We start from the raw sequence: 22,293 nt of genomic DNA, 5'->3' as shown, positions 1-22,293 counted from the left end.
TCCCGCTATCCGAAAATGCTTGGTGCGCAAATGTGCAATGGCAGACTTGAACTAGAGCGGGAATTTTTCATTCCAGCACGCACGCATGCGCACCACTTACAGTATGTCAACCCGTTTGGGGCAAAGGGGGTCCAGACCTGCGTACATGGATTTTTTTTTTTTCATAAATACTGAATTTATTTTTTATCTTAAAAAAATGTCATTATTATGAGGTGCTGTGTGTAGAATTTTTTTTTTGGGTGGGGGGGGCGATTTTGGAATAAGGTAACGCAAAATAGAAAAAAGTCAAGTGCAGTGAACACGATCTAAAATGTATTGTACATGCCAATATTCTTGACGCCTTCATTAAAAAAAAGTTTTTTTTTTAATTCACGTTCTCTCGTGTAGTATTTGGACTGCAACACAGTATTGTTCGTTTTGTTTCCGTTGTACTTCTCACCCACTTGATGGTACAAAATGGGGTACGCTGTATCCTTCAGGGCACTTGTGAAAAGGTGCGACGGCGAGGTGTCACGCCCGAGAAGGAACCGTGAACGGTGTACATAAATAAACGGTAAAAGAAAAAAAAAAGTCCAAGTGGAAGACTCGAGTCACTAGCCTGGGCAACTTTTGACATTTACAACCAACAACAAACCCTGCCTCTTCCACATAACTCTCTCTTTTGGAGATAATGGGCAGAATGTTCCTGTTCCTGTACTGTATAACAACTTAGTCATTTATAATATCTATTTTTAAAGGTTGAATAAAGACGATCTGTTTGGAGAGGAAAAACGATGACCTTTGTATGTTATTAATCTTTTATATCGGTTATTTGACATGTAAGCCTTAACTGTTTTCTCATCCCATCTCCATTACTCTGTATTGTGTTCTGCAGTATTCAGTCCTGTAAACATTCGTTTTTTTTTTTTTTTCTTGTTCCCTCCTGCATGGAGCTGTAATCTGTATGATAACTGTCTAACCTGAGTTCTCAATGGAAAAAAATTATTGGGGAGGTTTATGAAACTTTTTTCCCCGTCTTGCATTGTGGCTTCAGATACTGTTTCGAGACAACTAAATATGCACAATCAAGACTGAAAAGTTAACCCGTGGGTTAGCGGTGTTCAAACTGAAAAAGTAGAAGAAAAAAAAAACAACAACAAAAAAAAAAAGCTTTGTATCTTTACCTTGTTTAATAAAAGAGACCGTTCTAAATTCTGTGCAGTCTGCTTTTGTTTTGTTTGGAATGGAAACCGGATACATGCAGAGCAAGACGCATGAGCGCATTTGTGTGGCGTTCTTTATTTATGAAAATAGTTGGTACAAAAAACATTTACTTCGTCAAGGTTCTTTTGAGTTCCATGCACACTGATATTTATCAACCTTATCACACAGCAGCAAGACAAAGTCACACTTTGTCATTTTGGCATGTTTTACACCAAAAAAAAAAAAAAGGGTTCTTCTGGACCTATTGTATATACTGTGATGCAATGGTACTAAAGCTTCCTCTTAGTTAGGCCCACCTTTACAAACAGGCTTACATGGACTGGACCCCAGGGGCTGACATTAATCAAGGGCCTATCGGGATTTATCTATCATCGCTGTCCTGTGAAAAACACGTCCATTTTTTGTCATTAAAAAAAAATATGTAAAAAATAGCACCTGTACATAGGGACCATCCAAAAGTACAGATCTGTGAAAAAATAAACTATTGTGAGACATGAGGTTTCGGCCTCACGCCAGCACTTCAGAAAGGCAGAAGATTTGACGCAGCTCTGTTGTTGGCTATCATGATCTCGCGTCATGGTCAGAATTTTTGTGGCTGCTTGGTGCATACTATGGCATAGGTAACTACACAGGCAACACCATCACTAAATGTAATAACACTGTCAACACCAAAGTACAAATTGTGGTTTCGAAAACAAAATATATCAAAAAAAAAGATCAAAATGCAAATTATTCCCTTCCTACATTTTCCTAAATGTAAACATACTTGTGATAAAGTGCTATTTTAAATCTCAGTCAGATATCATTTCAACATTCAATGGCCTGACATACTTTGTCCTACATCTCGTTCCATTAATATTATGCTATTATTATTACAGTCTTTTCATTTCAAATATATTTTTTACCATTTGCCTTTTTGTTGTCAGGTTCCGCTGCCTGTCACGCATCCTCGCTGCTATTTGGACTCTCCACGGTAGTGTCAGGCGGGAAGAGTGGCGAAACAAGGTTCAGGTAGCCTTGTTCTGGCGGCTGCTGCGCGGAGACAGATGCTCGCGTGTCGTCCGACACGTGCTCCAACTTGCTGCGGGAGATGGCGTCCAACAAGTCCCAGGGGTCATAGGCACCCGATGTGAGGCTAGTGAGAAGAATGAATATGTCTGGTGGTAGAAATGCGGCACTTCACAATCATGATTGGTCTTTCTTTTCAGACTCATACCTTAAATTTGATGTTTGAATGAGGCCGTCACAAAGAGCTTTCTTGGAATGCTGTTCAATTGACACCGTTAATATGTTAAACTCGGAGTAGAAGAGGGACACACTGACAGGTACCGAGACATGCCGCTCAATTCACCAAACAGGTTGAGCTCGAACACTCGCTGAGTGCAGTTTGCGTGTGTGAGCGCGCACAATTGTGTGTTACCTCATTGCAGTTGAAGGACTGGGCGTTCCTCAAGGCACGCTCCAAGGCACTGACCTGATTGGACAGCCTCAAAGTTTGATCCTGTAGGCGCCCGTTTTCGGCTTCTAAGACAATGACCCTTGGAGAGACACACTGTTCCTTCAGTGCGAGTTTCCCTGCGACTACCACTCTCAACTAATTGACTTATCCATGGGAAGGACTGTCAAATCTGCTGTTGAAAAGGTAAAAAAAAAAAAATCAAACCGACACCTGTGTTGGACAGTGGAAGCCGCCCTCATGCCATTGCTGCCCATCTCCTCCGCCTCGCTTATCTTCAGCAACAACGTCCTCCTCTCCTCCAGAAGCTTCTCATTTTCCTCCATCACATTATGGCTGCTCTCCTTTTCCTGTAGGTTCAGGGTAATTTGTACGCAATTCACGATGAACTTTTCAATGAGGACTTGCGTCCAAATCGGTTACACAATATGGCGGCACGTGGCAGCATCATCCTGACCTTGTTCAAGAGCCCGGCGGCCAGGGCTAAGTCATTCTCCAGTTTCTGGATGGCGTTGTCCCGTTGCGCGGTTGCCTGGACAAAGATCTGCTTGGCCTGATGTAGTTTGGTCTTGTGTCGACTCTGCTTTTCATTGTACTTCCTAGTTGGAATCACAATGAAGCTATGAACCCGAAACATTGCCCTCCCACGTGTTAAGTTAGACCTACGTACGACTCATAGGCTGAGACGATGTGCATGTTGAAAAATGTTTAAAGTTACATTCCATGCAAGAAAAAGATTTTGGTCTGACCTGACGTATGTATTCAGCTGGACGAAAACCTGCTTGAGCTCTCCCTGCATTCTGTCACAATCGAGTTGACTGGCCGCTAGATCATCCTTCAGTCTGCGACAAGAGGCTTGATCATCTCTTATCTGAAAGACAAATGAACTTGCCATCGGTCTGAACCGGAGGGGAAAAAAACCCAAAACATTAGTTTTCTCTAAGCAGACACACTTGGGTGTCGAGCACAGGTGTGAAACTCAAGGCCCGGGGGCCAGATCTGGCCCGCCACATCATTTGATGTGGCCCACGAAAGCAAATCAAACATGTATAAGCATATGCTTCCTAAAATTTGTACTAAAATTTCAAATTCTCGTATGTAATATGTAAGAGAGTTATTGTAAGTTTTATTGTTACCAAAACCCTCATTACAGTAACTTGAAACTATAGTTGAATAAACCATTATTCTTGACTTCCTTATATGGTTTCACAGTCCTGCGACAAAATGAGTTTGACACCCCCGGTGTAGAGTATGCAGTGCAATAGAATTATAGATCCAAGAAGATGGACTCTGAGGCAAAAGAATGGAAGCTGGGATCAAGCTACTTTTTGTAAATTCCTGGTGGAACTTCATTTTTGAATTTTTCTTGAAATTTACGTCATGTTTTTTCAACCGCGGTTCTTTCAAGGGCCCGCTGCCCATTGTAAGGAGTGTGAAACGTGATATAATGGTAACGATGAAGACATTCTGTACCTCCTCTCGGGCCTTATTAAGTTCTGCCTCCAGCTGTCGTGCTCGGTGGCTGAGCTCGGCGTTGGTTCTGGTGAGCGAGGCCTCCTTCAATCTCAGAGAACGTACCTGGTGCTGGAGCTCCTCCTCACGCTGCTCCAAAAGCTTCCTTAAAAAGAGAGATGGACGGTGAGGTCAGCTGGGCTGTAGTTGGCGATACGGGACAGGTCAAAACAGGTCATTGGGTTGCGTTTCTGCACTTTGTTCGGACCTTTTGATGTGGTCCTCCTGCTGCTGGGCTCTCAACGTGGACAAAGTGTCAGACAGATCTTTGCTGTCCCGTTCCAGGCGGCTGCTCTCGCTGGACCGAGCTTCCTCCATGCGCAGCTGGTGCTGTGTCATCTTGAGCTGTTGCTGCAGCTCCACAACCTGTCGTTACAATCAAACGCAATTGATAACAAACCGGCGCTACTCAGTCTACCTAAAACTGTACTAACATCAACTGGTTCAGATCTTCTTCTGGATCTATGGACTAAAATGTAATACAACTGTAGCTATGAACACCAAATAGGTTCATCTAAGGACAAAATGGCACAGGGCTTCCAGTTTCGGGGTACTCTGGCATCCTCTCACAATTCAAAAACATTCATTTGGTTCATTGAAGACTTGAAATTGTCTGTTGGTGCAAATGCTCGTTTGTCTACATGCGCTTTGCGATTGTCTGGCAATCAGTCCAGGGTGTGCCGAGCCCAACTGACCTATGACCCTAATGAGGATAAGCATTGTAGAAAATTGCACTGATGGACATAATTGGTGCCAAATGCGCTGGATCAGATCCAAATCCATGACGGGTTCTGATCCCGCATTGTCCAGCTCTTTCAAAGTGGTTCAAGATTTAACCAGAAAGATTTTAAATTACGATCTGAAGGTTTTTTTTTTTAAATACAGTAGTGATTTCTTTTTTTGTAATAATGTGTCATAAAAAAATAAATGACAATATTCTTTGAAGAATGACTAGAACAATGAAGAAAAATGTACCGTAAAAGAAAATAATGGACAATGGCAAAAGGTAAGGGGCGGGAATCCGGAACATTACCTTTCGAATGCAATGCTTGAGTCCCCCCCACCCCCACACTGACCTTTTTGTCAGCAGTGATGACCCTGGCCCTCTCGGCCTGCAACTCCTCTTGCAGACTGTTGGCGACGCTGCGGGTGGCCGAGTTGCGTGCCAGCTCCAGCTCCAGCTCTCTGATTTTTTGTTGCTGATGTTCTGTACCGGCCATCTGAGTGTGAAGACTTTGCTCAATCTGGGCCATCTTGGTCTGCGCCTGCTTCAGCTCTGCAGAAAGCTAAAAGAGGCAATGTTATTATGAGCAACATTTACTTGAATGTGCCACTCACTCCTCCATTGAGGTGAACAAAGACAATTGGATTGCTTTTGTCCCAAGTTTACCCGTGACCAACCAAGGACGTCAAATGCCTGACAATCTTATAAGATTTTATATCTTATTTCCTTTTTTGTTGTTGTTGCTGTCCGAAATGGCGGGAAATATTTTCCAAAGCAAGACTTTTTTTTTTTTTTTTTTTGGTCGATATCACTCCCGCCTGTGGTCCTCATCGGAAACACTCGGCAACCATTGGCGCAAACACGGAAGTGCCTGCTTGGCTTTGCATTTGTGAGATCAAGCGTGAGAGCTCTGCCCCATGGGAAAGGTGTTGGCACAGAATTCTTTCTGTGTGTGGTTCACCATGCTGAGATACTCACAACAGACCACACACACATGCACAAAATGACCAAAACTGTTCATTGACGTTTTTTTTTTAATCGTAATGTGTGTGGTCTGTCTCAGATTTTAAAAATCGTTGACCATTTGAAAAAGTTAAGAAATAGCTATCCAACAAATACAAAAAAAAAAACAACCACCTTAAGTTTTTCATTGTCCAGCAGGGTGTTGTGCCTCTTCAGGTCTGTATTCTTCTCCTTTTCATAGCGCAGTTCTCGTTCTGCGGAGCTGAAGAGGCTCTGTACCCTTTGCAGGTCATGCTTCAATTGTTTAGCCTCTTCTGCCCTCTGACTCAGGACAATGTCCAGGGACTAATGAGGAAATGAAGAGACATGGGATGAAATGATATAGACACCTCATTATGAACCAGATTTGATTAAAGACAAAATGGGAGCCCTGATTATTTGAAAAATTAAATCGTTTACGGTTGCGCTGTATTCAGAACTTCAAGAACTGTATAAAACATGCTGGAACATGCTAAGGACGTCAGCTCAGGGATCAATGTGGATCCGTTTATGGTCTGAAGCATTCATTCCAGCTAGTGCATCAAATTAACTGTCAAACGAGATGATAAGCCATATAAAGCGTATTTTCCGCACTAAAAGGCGCACCTAAAAGCCTTCCATTTTCTTAAAAGCTCACAGCGCGCCTTAAAATCCGATGCGCCTTGTGTATGGCCATTACGGTAATATGAAGACCCCCCAAAATGGCTCATTGTTCCAGACATGCTGACAACGCACAGTTCAAACTTAAGGCGATCGGGTTACGCAGTTGAACACGGAAATAGAGCGACGGCGAGAGAGTTCAACGTTAACAAGTCAATGTTATAACTTGCTGTTGGTTAAGCGAACTGTGTCACTGCTTTATTAAAGAAGTTTTACTGACATCTGATCGTTCTCTTGGTATTTCCTTGAGCGTAGCTCCATCTAGTGGATGCATTGTAGATTACGTCTTATTATGCGGTGCGTCCAGTATATGAAAAAAATTACAAAATAGGCCATTCATTGAAGGTGCGCCTCATATTATTATTTTTTTTTTTTTTCGGTAAACTAAACAGCTTTGACAGAGAAAGTTTCAAGCAGTTACCTGATCCAAGCATTTTTGGTTGGTCTTCTCTGCTGGACCTAAGCCTGACTCGAACTGAAGTGTTTCATTAGCCAAACAGCGTTTTCCCTGCTGCTGCTGGAGCTGTTCTTTGAGGTGTTGTATCTCGAGCTCCAGTTTCTCTCTTTTTCCTTCAACCTCCAGCTTCTCCCGGATGCTGTCGCTCAGTTTGACCTGCAGCTCAACGGCCTGCCGCCGCTCAGAGGCCATCTCATTCCTGGACAAGCCAACACATATGAGCTAAATAAGAAAGCTTTGCTCGGACATCCTGTCATGGCACCTCAAATTCCACCAACCTGAGTGTGTTGTGTTCTGTCTGAAGGCCGATTAGTTCTTTGGTCAGTCGGTCAGCCTGCTCTTGCAGTTGGTCCACCTGAATTCTGTTATCCCTCAGGTTTTTTGGGCTGTGATTACTGTCTTTGTGACACTCCAACTCACTCTGTAGTCGACGGTGAGCTCGCTCCATCTGGGCTAACTGAAACACATAACGAATGGGAATTTATTATTATTTTTTAAAAATATGTAATGCTGATTAGACTGTTTTAGAAGAACCCTGTCTGTACTCAATCACATATTAGTATGTGAATTTTAGCATCGATCTATATCTTAGTCCCACTGTGTAAATCTCAGTGTTAATATAAAAAATGTAATTGCAGGAAGAGCCAGAAAACAGGTTGGGCTATGCTAAAGTTTGGTTTGAGGCGATGTTCTACCATATCCATCCATTCATTCATTTTCCAATGCGTTTATCCTCCTGAGGGTCGTGGGGGGTGCTGGAGCCTATCCCAGCCGTCTTCGGACAGTAGGCGCGGTACACCCTGAACCTGCCAGCCAATCGCAGGACACACAGAGACGAACAACCATCCGCGCTCACACTCACATCTAGGGACAATTTGGAGTGTTCAATCAGCCTGCCATGCATGTTTTTGGAACTTTGGAGGAAAGCGTAGAAGCCGGAGGGAACATGCAAACTCCACACAGGAAGGCCGGAGCCGGAATCGAACCCTGCACCTCTGCACTATCAGGCAGAACCACTCCTGCACCGTGCCGCCCTGTTCTACTATAGTTTATTGCAAACATAGCAATACTCAGACAACATCTGGCAAACCTTCTCCTCCAGAACCGCCTTTTCGCCCTTGACTTGGTTGAGACCCTTGATGAGGGTTTTCCCTTGTTGGCATTCAGTCGTGAGACTGTTGACCTCAAGTCTGAGCTTCTTCAGCTCCCTCTCACCGATCTGCAAAGCCTTGGTTGGGATCAGAAAAAGCGTTTCAAATTTTACACGGTGAGAAAAAAAGCAACATATCCAATGAAGCCATGTGACGTACTGTAAATACCTCCTTGTCTTTTTTTAGGGCAGCCTGAGCAGCACTGAGGTCGAGCTCGAGTTGTTTCCTCCAGTCCTTCTCCTCGGTCAGACGAGCTTCCAGCAAAGCCATTCTCTCTGGGCCACTGTCCCGTAGGTGCTTGATATGCAGAGACAAAGGGACATGACACGTTTGCTTTCGTTGTATGACTACATTCGGGGGGTCATGTCTTGATTCCAATCATGGCGTCTTTCCATTACTTTATGCGAGAGGGGAAAATTGCCATTGTCGGTTTAGTGCTGCTTTCACCTACGAGCCAGTTAATGTCACTTTTTACTTCTTGTCCTTCCATTGAACTGAGTGGAGGAATGGGGCAGAGGAGGACCCCGTTGAATTTTGGACTTGGATCCAGGATTTTTTTTTAAGGTAACATCGGTGGGGTATTTTATTATTATTTTTATGCTTTGTACCATTTTCAGTGAATGCCACTATTTGGAAAAGTGTCCTAGACAAAACCACAACCAAATAGACGACAGTATAGTGTGTCCATGCAATTGTAAAATATCAGCATTAAAATGACAGTTGTTCCAGGTCCTCAAAATGAAGACAATAACAGATCAATTAAAATAAGACCCAGTCGTTACATGTGTGTTGCTTTTAATGTACTTAAGATATTTATGATGCTCTAAGCAAAAAGGGAATTATACTGAAATGCCTCGATGAGACTCATTCTCGTGTATTGACGTGAACGTGAGCTGGCTATTGTAAGAACTGTTATCACACAGACATGAAGGCTTCCTTACCCGCTGCAAGAAGGACTCCGTGGTTTTGACCTCTTCGCCATTCTTTAACAACTTCTCTTGAGTTTCCTGCTTCTTCAGCTCTCCCTCAAGGTTTTTGATCTGCATGATCACTTCACATCAATGACTGACCCTTCAAGGAGATATCCCCTAAAACTCAACCTTGGATTCTCTTTTTGAATACCGGAGTTGCATGACTTGGACGTAAGTAACTATCTTCCACTATTCTGTCAAAATATGAACTATCAGTCCCACAAATACGGCATTTTGCGGGGAGGGTTTAATGTTGAGCGTTACCCTTCGATGGAGTCCCTCCAGTTCTCCGTCGTGGCGAAGCCTCTCCTCCTTGCTGGCATTCTGGGCCTCGCCGAGGAGAGCCTCCAGTTCCTCATTCCTCTCCTCCAGCTCCTCCTGCTCCTTGCGCAGCCTTTGGAGTTGACGCTCCAGCTCTCTCACCTGAACTAGTCTGTCCTCAATCGCTGCATGACAGCTGACATCGGATAGGAATCGTCAGTCGAGTTAGCGCTATCGATGGAGAGACTGTCGTTAAAGACGACACGTTTACCGTTTGTGTGTCGGATCGGATTCTTTCGTTGAAAAGCCAGACATGTTGGGTCGTTCGCTGCAGCTGTTGTCTTGCCTCCCATCCATTTTCAGGGAAGAATCTTGGTCTATGTCCCTTGTTTCCAACTGGACAAACACCCCAGTACCCCCAAGCTGCTGTATAAGCTCAATTCAAATCGATTTATACAATAACACTAACCTGCTCGAGAAGAATTTTCTTCTGAGACTCTAAAGAGCAAACCGTCTCCCTCAGACTTCGGTTGTCAGCATCTAGTCTGTCATTTTGCTCTTTGGCCCGCTGAAGCTTCATCATATCTGAAAAATGAGATTATTATGATTACAGTAAGGGTAATACAACTGAACCAATGTTTTGGGTTTTGTTCTGAATTGGTTCCAGGGCTGGTGTCATCCCTCCATCCATCCATCGAATCATTTTCTTCCGCTTATCTGAAGGTGTGTTGAGGGGGCATCAGCTTCAGTAGGGGAGCCCAGACTTCCCCCTCCTAACCACTTCTCACCACCCTTCTGGGGGAATTTTGAGCCGTTCCCAAGCAAGCTGGGAGACAGTCTTTCCGGCATGTCCTGGGTTGTCTCCGGGTTGCCTGCTCCCTGTGGAACGTGCTTGGAACACCTCACCAGGAAGGCGTTGAGGATGCGCTAAAGCAAACTCATCTGGCTCTTCTCAATGTAGAGCAGCAGTAGCTCTACTCTCAAGTTTATAGGTTGCATTGGAAATATATCTTTTGTGATACCAGTCCTGGAATTGAATTTTTCTGACAGACCGTGTATTCATATTAACTAGACTAAAAACATATTACTTTGGTACCAGTCATGGTTTACAAAATCAAAGGGTAAACACCCCTCCCTGCAAACCAGTAATGTTGACCTGAAATTATATTAAACCCTTATGAGAACAAACTGAACCCTAAAAAAAAAAAAAAAACAATTAATTGAGCCCCAGAAATATACTTAAGTATAAATAAATGCTTATCTTGCTGCAGTATCTGAATGCCACTCATAAAATGTCCACAATCTCACCGCACTGTTTTAGTTTGTCCACTTCTTTCTTGAGAATGTCTAGTTCTTGGAGTGTTTCCTGAAGCTCAGACCCTGAGAAAAAAAAAAATATTTGATTTTGTAAGATACAAATACACTTCCTTTCCTTGCAGGTGACTACGAAGACAAAACAGATGTTAAGTAGAAGCAGACTGAAGAAAGTTCGAGTCACTATTGTACTAAAACAGCAGCTGGACAATTCACACACACGTCGAATTGCATCATTAGAAGAACACACCACAGGGGTCGAGGCTGTTGCTTTTAGCCGCATCCAGCTCATTGTTGAGCCTTCGGATTTCCTGATGAGCCATCTCCAGCCTGCTCGACGCCTCCTCCAAGTCGCGCTCCAGCCGCCGGCGTTCATTTTGCTCGCGGGACAGCTCTTCACTGTGTGCCTGTTGTTGGAACGAAGACAGGCATCAATGACGGACGGGTGCATTCGAAAGCCGGCTTGGGAGTAGACAAAGTGAGTAAAGTCAGAGACGTGCATTTTGAAGAGTGAGTTCAGCTCATCATCGGTGCACCTCTGCAACATAGTGAGAGCCATCAGACAATTATTAACAATTGACCTGCATAAGTGCAACAACAAATGTTTCTCATGCTGGCAATTGCAACATGCCCGTGCAGCCCTTCGGTTTCCAGCACAAGGATGCATTAGTGGGAAAACCATTACAGTGGTCATGCAAGTCCCAGTAGTAACAAGCAAGGCCACAGTCAAATAAGCCACAGAAGATGTCCCTGTGGTTTTTCAAATCGTGGCCTTTTGTTAGTTGAGTTAGTTAGTCTTGAGAGGGGAACCTACAGGGGTAATATTGTTTTTGTTCTGAGCAGACCTGCGCAGCCCAAACAGCTTCTTCCATGGAGTCTGGGATGAGCCCTGCTGAGAGCAAAGACCAGCATGGACAGCAGCAGACCAAACAATAAAATTAGGAGAGGACAAAAGAAGGCCGAAGGAGGCGCCGCACTGGTTTCTGTGACCAGCAGAATGCAGAAGAATTTCGCTCAATTCACGAAGGGGTGCACCTGGACACGTTGATCAAAAGACGTATGCTTGAACCCGATGCTTGACATACACACTCAAAATTAAAGAGATCAACGGAAAATCGCATATCCAAAAGAAGTCACTAAATATACACAACAGAAGCAGAACTTGTAAGTGGTGTGCTCTTCACCTGTATCTGGACATCCTTTACGTCGCCAGAAAAGTTCTGCCGCTCCAGCCTTCTCTCGGCAGCCTCGAGCCTCTCCAGGAGCGTTGCCCTCTCTACTAGTAGATAAGCCACCTGCTCGCTGGGGCTGCTCAAGCCCATCTCCCCAAGGTCTTCCTGGGCCAACATCTCTGCCATCTCCTTGCTCTGAATCTCTGAAAGACAGGTTTTGTCAAACACGAGAAATAAGCCTCACGGGGCACGAGGCATAGTGTGTAGACTGCTCACAAAAAGTTTGGGTGAAATTTGAAAAGTTTGTAAAAGGACAGCATATTATCCAAAAATTACTGAACCGTTCGACACGGGAATTCAAAAGTTGAGTGAAGGTCAAAATTAGTTCACCTTTAACTCTTTCATTCCACAAGGCGTACTTGTACGTCTTTTTAAAATTAGGCCCCGCCTACCAAGGACGCACTTGTCCGTCTAAGTCTTTTTTTTTTGTCATAGAGAGGAGGAGGGTCTGATGCAATCTGTGAATGAGAATAAGCCATTTGCATTGTAAATGATGTAAAAAAGCGACCAGTAGGTGGCAGTGGTGCCTCACATGATTGAAATGCATGCTTTTACAAAAAGCTCTTTTTCTCCGTTTTTTGCCCAGGAATCGCCATTTCCATGAAACTTAGCCATTTTGTAATGCCGATTGCTGAAGAATGGAAAAAGACATTTTTTTTTTCTGCTGAAAGAAGAGAGTCTTTATTTTGGTAGGCTCCATGTTTATATAGCATTAGAACCAAATATTCTGTGGGCCTTGCAAGATCAGTCAAAATCCAGTAAAACGCTGGGATTGAGGGGGTTGCTCCAGTGAAAATGGCTGGGATTGAATGAGTTAAAGGTCCATCCTGAAATTCCACCCGAGAGATGACGGTCCTTAACATTTTTTTGTAATCACTGTAGTCTGTTCACTGAATGAATGTGGTGCGCAGCAAAGTTGCACAAGTCTCACCTTGTTGCTGTCTGATACGGTGGAGCTCTTGTTGCAGTTGCTCATTGTCTCTCTTATATTCAGCAGTTACGCACTCGCGCTGTTGCAGCAGGCCGCGGATATGCGCTACATAGCTGTCCACCTAGAAAACCAAAAGAACACATTTCAAAAGTGACGAAAGCGGACAAAAGAACAACACGAAAGAAAGACTGTACGAAGAATCTCACCTCCTTCATCTCGGTGGCCTGTTGCGAGCGCAAATTACGCAGCTCCTGGGCGGACAGCTGCAGCGCCGCTTCGGTGTCGAGGAGCCGCCGCCAAAGGTGGTGCTGGCGCTCCTCCGGACTGGCCCCCGGAGGCAAACCATCCTGCTGTAGCCGTGCGGATATCGGGTCCAATTCCGTATGAACCTGAGGACAAAGGGTTTTTTTTCTGGATTCTTTTACATTCACTTTTTGTCTAGTTTGTATATGCGTGATTTAAATAAAGAGTGACCCCCGCCTTTTGGTATTCTCATTCTGTGAACCTCCCGTGGCCACGAGTGTGATTGTAAGCAATTCTAAATTGTTTTAGGAGGGTGCCAGTGTCAATTACTCACGTTTTTTTTTTTTGGCAGGGTTTGGTCCCTACTGCTCACAAATAGTATAGTAGGTTATTGGACTGTATGTTATGTAAAGTACATCCTGGAACAAAAACGTGTTCGATATCGAGGCTGTCAATCTTGTGGGGAGCTAATGCTGGCTTCAAAGGGTACATAAGTGATGACGACAAATTCAGAATGGCTTGCCAACACTACACACCTGTCACTGAACTTAATACTGTACTTCACAGGCTGTGTAACTCGAGCTGGCATCTCATGAGGCCCCAGTGGTGGCCAGTGACAGGCAAGCATATTGTCACAAGCTGTGTATCAGGTCCCAGGGGCTTGTTGTACTTAAACACTACACAAATGACACTATACTACAGCAGGACGGAACTAACTGACACGATAATGTTTACAAGAGCAGGCAAAAGATAACTTAAGTCAGGGGTGTCAAAGTCAAATGGACGGAGGGCCAGATAAAAAATTTTGCTGCAAGCCGAGGGCCGGACTGATCGAATGTTCATTGAAAATTTTAAAAATGACCACATATTGTTTATTGAACCAAATTTAATTGACTGAAAACCTAACAAATACATTCCAATATGGTCAGATAAATAAAGCAACATTTTTTTATGGCTATGTCAGTAAACTTAAATTTTCAACAGGCAAAAAAAATTTTCTTTTGTAAAAAAATCCCCATAACATGAATGAAAGAAGCCGATATTATTGTAGGCACTATCAATAGTCCATATTTTCTCTTTTAGCAAAAGTAGGCTAAATTTTCTTAAAAGAAAAACAAATAGTACAGTAATTTTCGACATATTTTAAAAACATAATTGGATTGAAATGCAATAAAATAAAGTGCAAAAATGTATAAACCAAAAACAACACTTTCTTCAAGGAGAAGTAACAAGCAGCGAAAGCAAATATTATACTTTAATTTTTAAACTTGAACTGAGTAAAAATTCTGAATATGTGATTGCACAGTATAAGTAATATTCACTTCTTTGAGGCTGAGGCTGATACTCGGTGGTGTGGTGTTATGAGTAGAATAACGTAAGAACTTCATTTCCCAGCATGTCACAGTAGTTAGGTTGCAGAGTACAGCTCGGAAGTAAAGAGTCCCACGAGTGTTGCAGAGTACAGCTCGGAAGTAAAGAGTCCCACGTGTGCTATCCAACACGCCTCGTCTTCTTTATTTTATATATCACGAGAGACAACACAGGTGGTGTCTTAACTTTTCTACAAGTTCATCAATATTTGGGGTCAGGCTCTGAGCTGAGCAAATCCTCAAAATTGAGTGAGGGTGTTCAGCAGTAAATCGAAAGCTAATGTCACTGTCATGGGAACGGGCAAACTGCGCAGTACGCACTGCCGTATCTTTGCAGAAACACTGCAATTGTGTTTCTGCTAATGCTCACGTTTAAAAAGAGTTGCTTTTTTTCGGGGTAAACTTCGTCACAAACTTTAAGTATACCGTTTTTAATGAAATCCCCCTTCCCCCTCCATGTCCATGTTCTTGTTTTTGTTCGCGTGTTTCGTTTCATGATGTCGTCTCAGATTACACTATTTCAATCGCGCCACACTTTCTCCGCACAGAAGACACACAGGTTTTCCAGCTACGTCCATGAACATATACTTCGACACCCACCTTGTTTGAAACCCCCGGTTCTCAGTGTCCACCTTCCATTTTGCCATTTTTGATGGGTATCCGAAAGCTAATGTCACTGTCATGGGAACGACTGCTAGACTAATAAATATTTAAATAAAGCGGCCGACTGCTTGACACGTCACCGTTGCATTGTGGGAAATGTAGTATTGGTGCGTGTAAAAGATCTGCGGGCTCTCGGCTTGCTGCGGTCCGCGGGCCGGTTCTAAGAATAAATCAATATCATCCCAGGGGCCACTGAAAACATTCTCGCGGGCCGGATTTGGCCCGCGGGCCGGCACTTTGACATATGTGACTTAAGTGATCAAGAGTACAAGATTTAACCACAGAGTCATACAAGTGCTGATATTCTTAAGAGCAATAAGCGGATGCAATGAGTGTCACAAATGCTGAATCAGTCGTGCATTACAACAGACTGTAAGTCATAGAATGACAGAAACAAACTGGAGTAGGTTGTTATAATCAGGCACATCAACAGTTGAAATATTTACCTCTTTGTGGTCCATGGTGACACATTAGGTTATATGGAGCTGCATCTGGCAGGGATGGAATTTGGCTTCCGTGGTTGGAGGGGAAAAAAAGCCAAGATTGTAGATGATGATTTATCCTCGTAAGTCAATTGGACGCCGGGTGCCAAAGTTAATTTCAAAATTCTTCTTCTGCCCCATCTTTGCTGCAAAATATACGAGACCCAATATTTAAGTTGGAATAAGCAGTCTAAGAAGACTTGATTGAGTCCAAAGTGAAAAGCAGACTTGAGAGAAAAGAGTCCTGACAGATCTACTGAAATGCTAATGTCAAGATTTATTTTTCCACACCCATGTGATGTCTATGATAATGGCAACATGTATTGAAAGTCTTCTCCTCAACATTCATTATCCACCTCTTGGAACTAATATGGGGTTCAGTGTCTTTATTTTCTTGAATTTTCAAAATGTCAGACGAGGAGGAGCAAGGTTTTTTTTTTTCCAGCAAAGACACCACTTGCATTCCTTTTGCCCATGCAAGCTCAGCCAAGATGCGGTTTGGCCCCAAAAGCCTATTTTAAGACATCACGTTCCTGTGTTAGGTTTAATCTGGTACTGTACACGTATTCCGTAGCTTGCAAGATGGCAAAGTAAGTTCCAAAGTTTGAATGCTGAGCTACCGCGAACGAAGCTAACGCTAAGTGGGACTCCCATCTTTGGAAATCGGACTGGCGACCACCCTGCTTACAAAGCGCTCGGAAAATAAACACAGCACTTTGGAGATGTGTCCGGCGAAACGTTTAACTCACCCTTCAGCAACAACTTAGTTTAGCAAACAGTTGACGAAAGGTGTGCTAAATTGAAGCGAAGTGAACTGGCTTCCACAAGCACCTTGGCAACGGAGCGTACCATTCACAATTTACAGGCGGGGGACGGAAGGGGTGGGTTGCGTCAGGCATCAGGCTGGTTTGGTGCACCACCTATGTGTTCAATTTGTAATAGAACATTACAGGGTGGATTTGACAAACTAATTTAACTAAGGAAGGAAGTGAGGAAGGACGAATGGAAGGGATTTAGCGCTACGTTTAGGGTCGCCGACACAATACATTCGTTAACACTGGCCATACTTTAAAATTCTAACTCCGGCTGCTTGAAATGTCTTCAGTGAAACCATAATCCTGTGTTGAAGCTTTATTTTGAAGCCATACATATTCCATGAAATCCTAACACTGGTTTTGAATCCCTAATCTGAAATTTCAGTCTGTATGTGAAGCCATGTCAATCAAATCTGGCCACGGCCTCCTACAGAGTAAATTAGTGTTGCCCATCCATGCAAATTGAACCAGTGATTTTTCCAACGAGAGTGCCAAGGCACACTCGTCTGTATATAATCAAGGAGTGCCGTGGGAAATTATGCATTTTCATTTATTTAAAATGATCATATATTCTTAAAAATATATCTGTGTTTATCTATCTGTGGTCGTGATACATTAGCGCAAGTGTGCATGTGACAGGCAGAAAAATTAAAATGTTCTTACGTTAGATGGCAGAAGATACAACTAACCATCTGTTAGCACCTATACAACAGAATAATAGTTTTGTGTCGAACACTTGCAGATATCGTGGTGCATTATTGGGTAAGGGACTCTCCTTAGCTACCAAGTGTTCCTTTAGAACTACATATTGTGAAACGGCATACAAAGCTGTGATTTGGACACCCAGTAGTTTTGTCGCCTCTCGCCTCACAAACCTTGATTCTAACGCATGCGCAGAGGCTTTTTGCAGTTTTTCAAGTATCGCCGCCAGGGGGAGACAAAGACACAGAGACAAAGCATCTTGTGGGTGTCCCCTGCCTACTGCCCGAAGACAGCTGGGATAGGCTATAGAATGCCCCGCGACCTTTGTGAGGATAAACTGGATCCGAAAATGAATGGATGGATGTTCTATAAGTGTATCTCAACTTCTTGGGGCGTTGTGTTAAAAATAAATAAAAAAACAATACAATGATTTACAAATCATGTTCAACCTACATTTACTTGAATGCATTACAAAGACAACCTTCTAACTCATGAACTTTATTGTTTTTCTCGAATAATCATTAACGTTTAATTTTATGGCTGCAACACACTCCAAAAAAGCTGGGACGGGTGGTAAAAAAAAACGGAACACCTGCTTTGAACAAACCACAAGTGAACAGGCTAACTGGGAACAGGTGGGTGCCAAAATTGGGGATAAAATAGCTTCTCTGAAGTGCTCAGTCATTGATAAGAAAAGATAGGGGCGAGCTTTACCTCTTTGTCAGGTGTGTGAGAAAATAGTGTAACAGTTTAAGGACAATGTTCCTCAACATACAATTGCAAGCAATTTAGGGATTTCATCATCGATTGTCCATAATAATATCCAAAGATTTAGAGAATCTGGAGAAATCACTGGATGTAAGCGGAAAGGACGAAAACCAACATAGGATGCAGGCACAGCATCAAAAACTGACATGAATGTGTAAAGGATATCACCACATGGGTTCAGGTACACTTCAGAAAATCGATGTCAATAAATACAGTTCACCGTGTCTTCATAGTAAAAGAGTGTGGGTACTAAACCGGCCTGCCTGCAGTCCAGACCTGTCTCCTATTGAAAATGTGTGGCGCATTACGAAGCGTAAAATACGACAAATGGAGACCACGGACTGTTAAGTAGCTAAAGCTAAAAGAACCTACAAAGCTTCAACAATTTCTGTCCTCAGTTCCCAAACGTTTACTGAATGTTGTGAAAAGCAAAGGTGATGTAACACAGTGGTAAACATCACCCTGTACTAGCTTTTTTGGAATGTGTCGGCACCATAAAATTCAACATTAATGCTCATTTGCTAAAAGCAATAAAGTTCATCAGTTTGAAGATGAACTATCTTGTTAACACTCTTGTTATGAATAAGTCATGCTACCAATATAACAATGGCTAATGTTGTCCTGTGAACAGTTCTAATGCTAGCTTAGTATTGCTGGCAAAGCTGTTTTGTTGATGCAGTACAGCATTCTTGGTGATGGTAAAGGCAAAATGTGGGTAGATCGAGTGAGGTAGGCGGACAACCAATGGTCTAACAAGTTGTCGCAGATCATACAGTTGATTGACCATCCACACTGGAGACTGTTAAAAATCAACTCTTGTGTTTTTGTGTCATTTCTCGTTGCTACCAACGGGTGTGTCCAGCTGGAGTTTTTTTTTTTTTCACAGGGAGGTGTAGATGTCCTGTGGTGTATATCGAGGCGTAGAAAAATGGAGCTCTGTTGTGCACAGAGGAAATGGGCGTTTGCCTTGGAAAGTTTGGATGGAGTGAGTGGGAAGAGAAAAGGGGCGTGGCAAGACCAGAAAAGAGAGGACCACCTACTGGACACAAAATCACTGCACAGAAGCTGATCCTGAGGTCTGGTTCAGAGCAAGAGCAATAATTCGGGTAAGGAGGGACATTTTTTCACTAGATCTTTTTAGACCTTTTTTATAAAATGTTGTTTGTATAACTTGATGGCACACTGAGTTTAAAAAAAATTTAATTTTATGGGCACGACTTTTATAGTAAAAAGCTATGTCATTAAAATCCCAATGACGTGTGTTTCACCTTAAATCAACTTTTAACATTCATTTAGGTTTCCTGTAGTTTTATTTTTTACAATAAAGCCTGTTTCATGACATTACACTGTTTCTGTCCATTTTAGACAAATTATTACCTTCCATTCCTTCTCCTTTGATGGATGAAATTAGTGTAATGACATAATTTCTCCCACCACCCACTCAGAGGGGCCTCTCCTATGATAAAGATCTGCAGAAACAGTTTAATCCAGTCTGAATTTTTTTTCTTGTATTTTCTCAGCCTTTTTTTTTTTTTTGCAAATAAAATTAAAGTTATCCATGTCCAGGTTTTAATCAAGCCCAAATATACTGTCAGTGCACACAGAGGGGTGAACTGGGTAAATATTTTGGCCTCATTTAGAGTTCTATGGCTCCACCACAGGTTGGCCAACTCATACTCAACTCAGATTGAAATCACAGCAAAGAGTGATTGCACTGTTTCCTACATGGCCCCGCAAAACATCTCGACGTTCATCTCTTCACAGTTTCCAGTTTATGTTTTTTTTTCCAAAACAGGAAAGTCCCCAACCACTGACATTCACTGCAGAACTAACAGGCACACGAACTTGGTCACACATGTGCATGCCGAGTAGCATGCCGAATGCATTTCTCTGGTTGTCATCGTTAAAACTATGCTGTTTTCAGACGAAAACAAAATGGCCTTCCTACTCATGTTTGTGACTCTGCTGCATCTCATCACCTTGGCCATGCTGTTCATCTCTACCATGGAGAAGGTATGGCGCAGTGGCAATGTGTTTTGATGAACTAAGTTTTGTAAAAACCCACCCAATCTTTTCATTCAAAGTCCTGGTGGGTGTGGGACGGGATGGAGAATTCGGATCTGTGGTACAACTGTAGGTATGACAACTTTTCAGGAACTTGGTTGTGCGCATCCTCCAAAGAAAGTGGTAACTACACCTATTTTCTTGACCTTGTTAATTAAAAAAAAAAACATTTTGAGGGAAAAAAAATGTTTGTGTCTCTCAGAGTGGCTTCACGCAGTTCAGGTTTTGATGGTGCTCTCAGTGGTCTTCTCCTCAGTTTCCTTCCTGATCTTCCTGGGTCAACTTTTCACCATGTCCAAGGGCGGACTTTTTTACTTTACTGGACTGTGTCAAGTGTTTGCAGGTAAATGTACAAGGATTACTTATTTCTTTGGACAAAACAGGCATCCATTTCGAATGCTGCCGTGAGCCACATGCACCAAGTGGACAGCAATGAGAAATATTTGCGTGAAAACAGCAACCACTGACCCCAGTGCTCAAGAAGGCGTCTTTGTATATGTAATGTAAATGTTGTCTATGATAATACTTGCTTGCGGTTGTCGCCATTCAAGACAGGATCGGCAGTGTTACGCAAATGTATGGAGCAAAGTAAGTGCTGTCTTGTCTGTAAGGTACCCCCCACCCCCACAGACCCCCTCCATGCCTCTCACCCATGGCATTATGCAGGCACACCTTTTTTTTTCAGGGGTTGAGGAGCAGGACTGGGGCTGGAGCTTTAAAAGGACTCAGATGGGCAGGGGCGGTGGACGATTATTATATGAATAAGGATGAAGGGACAATGACGGAATGGTACCCCGGTCGCGGACGGAAGACGGAGGACGGACTGGCAAAAATAGAGTAAAGTGGCCATCTCTGCTGAGCAGTAGATTAAAATGTAAACGATGACATTTCTCATGACCACTAGATAGCACTGTATGTGCCGTATACCAAAAATATTTTCATTCAGTGGCTTCAAGACATGAAAATCAATCTACAAGTAAAGTTTGAGAAATTTGGGGAGCATCTTATGAAGTGAAACTTAAAATTTGATGGCCCACTCTTGTTATTCAGGATTTCCAAAACTCCAGATTTTTTTTCCCCTGTTGTCGTCCCAGGTCTTGAGTTGTACGGCCCAAGTTCAAAATCAATCTGGTTAACCCTCTACGACCTGTGTCAAACTCAAGGCCCTGGCCTGCCACTTCATTTTATGTGGCCCGTGAAAGCAAATCAAAGACAGCGACAACGATGTGTTTGACACCCCTCCTCTCGGACAAGGAGACAAACGTATGAGTCCTGTGAATATGCAAAAATGGACCAAAAAATGCTCATAGCTCACTTCTTAGCTCACTTCTTTTGAAAGTTTGAAGCCCAAAAGAAACATAATTTGCTGTTTGTCTTCATTCAGGACTGACAGCCTTGTCTGCTGTACTAATCTACACATTACACAACAAGGAAATCCTTCAAGACAGCAGAGAAGTGACTTCAGGACACTTTGGCTACTGCTTCATCCTAGCCTGGGTGTGTGTGCCTCTCCTGCTGTGCAGTGGCATCATTTATGTCCACTTGCGCAAGAAAGAGTGAACACGCAAAGCAACACACTGTCAACGAAAATGGAAAATGTAGATAGATTGGTCACAAATGTTCATTTGTATTCAATTCAATTCAAAGTTTTTGCTTTTTGTGCTTTGGTAAATGGAATTTTGTTTCTGCTACGTAAATACAATTATTACCCAAAGAGTCGATTTTGTTACATTACATTTTGTCATGATTAAAGCTAAGGCTTGAAATGCTTTTTTTTTCCATGAATGATTTCCGTTGATGCACAGATAGCAATTTGCAAAAATCTAGTATGTAGCACACACTTTAGAAAGATGCATGCAGATATTTATTTTTGTACCTGTAGAATTGTTAATGTAGTAATAAATGTCATTCAAAGAAAATATGTATAAGCTTGTGTTACCAATTACATCCTAAAAAAAATGTCTGAAATAAATATAAAATAAGGTCACAAACCACATTTTGATGTAATCACAAGAACTGCAACACATTATAATAACTTGTGGTGATCCATAAGGTAGGGACAAGGTAACAATATTGAACAGTTTTTACTGGCTTCTGATTTCAAAACTAGTTATTCAGCTAATTTTTGTGTATATTTCTGGCATCGAGCCGTAACCTTCTGTGACAATTTGACACCGCCACTGAATGGAAACTGATTCCACGCTGCCCGCTCACATGTCCGGCGTGAGTACGTCTCCACCACGTGTCAAACTCAAGGCCTGGGGGCCAGACCCGGGCCGTCTGGTCAATTTAGGTGGCCCATGAAAGCAAAT

The 22,293-nt window shown here is 42.8% G+C and overlaps 2 protein-coding genes across 5 annotated transcripts; one reads left to right on the top strand and one right to left on the bottom strand.

Moving 5' to 3' along the window:
• Positions 1–1,258: 1,258 nt before the first annotated feature.
• On the bottom strand, positions 1,259–16,498 carry ccdc30 (coiled-coil domain containing 30). 4 transcript variants are annotated; one of them, XM_019887932.1, is made up of 26 exons: positions 16,382–16,498; positions 15,597–15,778; positions 13,081–13,263; positions 12,875–12,995; positions 11,896–12,086; positions 11,526–11,600; positions 10,962–11,118; positions 10,706–10,777; positions 9,867–9,982; positions 9,669–9,793; positions 9,401–9,593; positions 9,107–9,205; positions 8,334–8,462; positions 8,105–8,242; positions 7,293–7,471; positions 6,979–7,213; positions 6,033–6,203; positions 5,248–5,457; positions 4,380–4,537; positions 4,133–4,277; positions 3,409–3,530; positions 3,117–3,258; positions 2,873–3,009; positions 2,624–2,741; positions 2,420–2,469; positions 1,259–2,338 (listed from the first exon to the last, which is right to left on the bottom strand). In XM_019887932.1, exons 2-26 carry the CDS (start codon positions 15,609–15,611, stop codon positions 2,143–2,145), a joined length of 3,477 nt encoding a protein of 1,158 aa, XP_019743491.1. In that variant the 5' UTR covers positions 15,612–15,778; positions 16,382–16,498; the 3' UTR covers positions 1,259–2,142. The 4 variants fall into 4 exon arrangements, with proteins under 4 accessions (XP_019743491.1, XP_019743492.1, XP_019743494.1 ...); XM_019887933.1 differs by having other exon boundaries at positions 15,597–15,773; XM_019887935.1 differs by lacking the exon at positions 9,107–9,205.
• A 2,425-nt stretch (positions 16,499–18,923) lies between these two features.
• On the top strand, positions 18,924–21,900 carry emp3b (epithelial membrane protein 3b (MAM blood group)). Its single transcript, XM_019887965.1, has 5 exons — positions 18,924–19,023; positions 19,842–19,930; positions 20,002–20,104; positions 20,184–20,324; positions 21,366–21,900. The coding sequence occupies exons 2-5, from the start codon at positions 19,853–19,855 to the stop codon at positions 21,539–21,541; spliced, it is 498 nt and encodes a 165-aa protein (XP_019743524.1). The 5' UTR covers positions 18,924–19,023; positions 19,842–19,852; the 3' UTR covers positions 21,542–21,900.
• Positions 21,901–22,293: the final 393 nt, after the last annotated feature.

Source organism: Hippocampus comes, unplaced genomic scaffold (assembly GCF_001891065.2).
Source record: "Hippocampus comes isolate QL1 unplaced genomic scaffold, H_comes_QL1_v1.1 scaffold14, whole genome shotgun sequence".
NCBI classification, from domain to species: domain Eukaryota; kingdom Metazoa; phylum Chordata; class Actinopteri; order Syngnathiformes; family Syngnathidae; genus Hippocampus; species Hippocampus comes.
The sequence above is the reverse complement of the archived record's forward strand: the minus strand, read 5'-3'. Positions and strand labels throughout refer to the sequence as shown.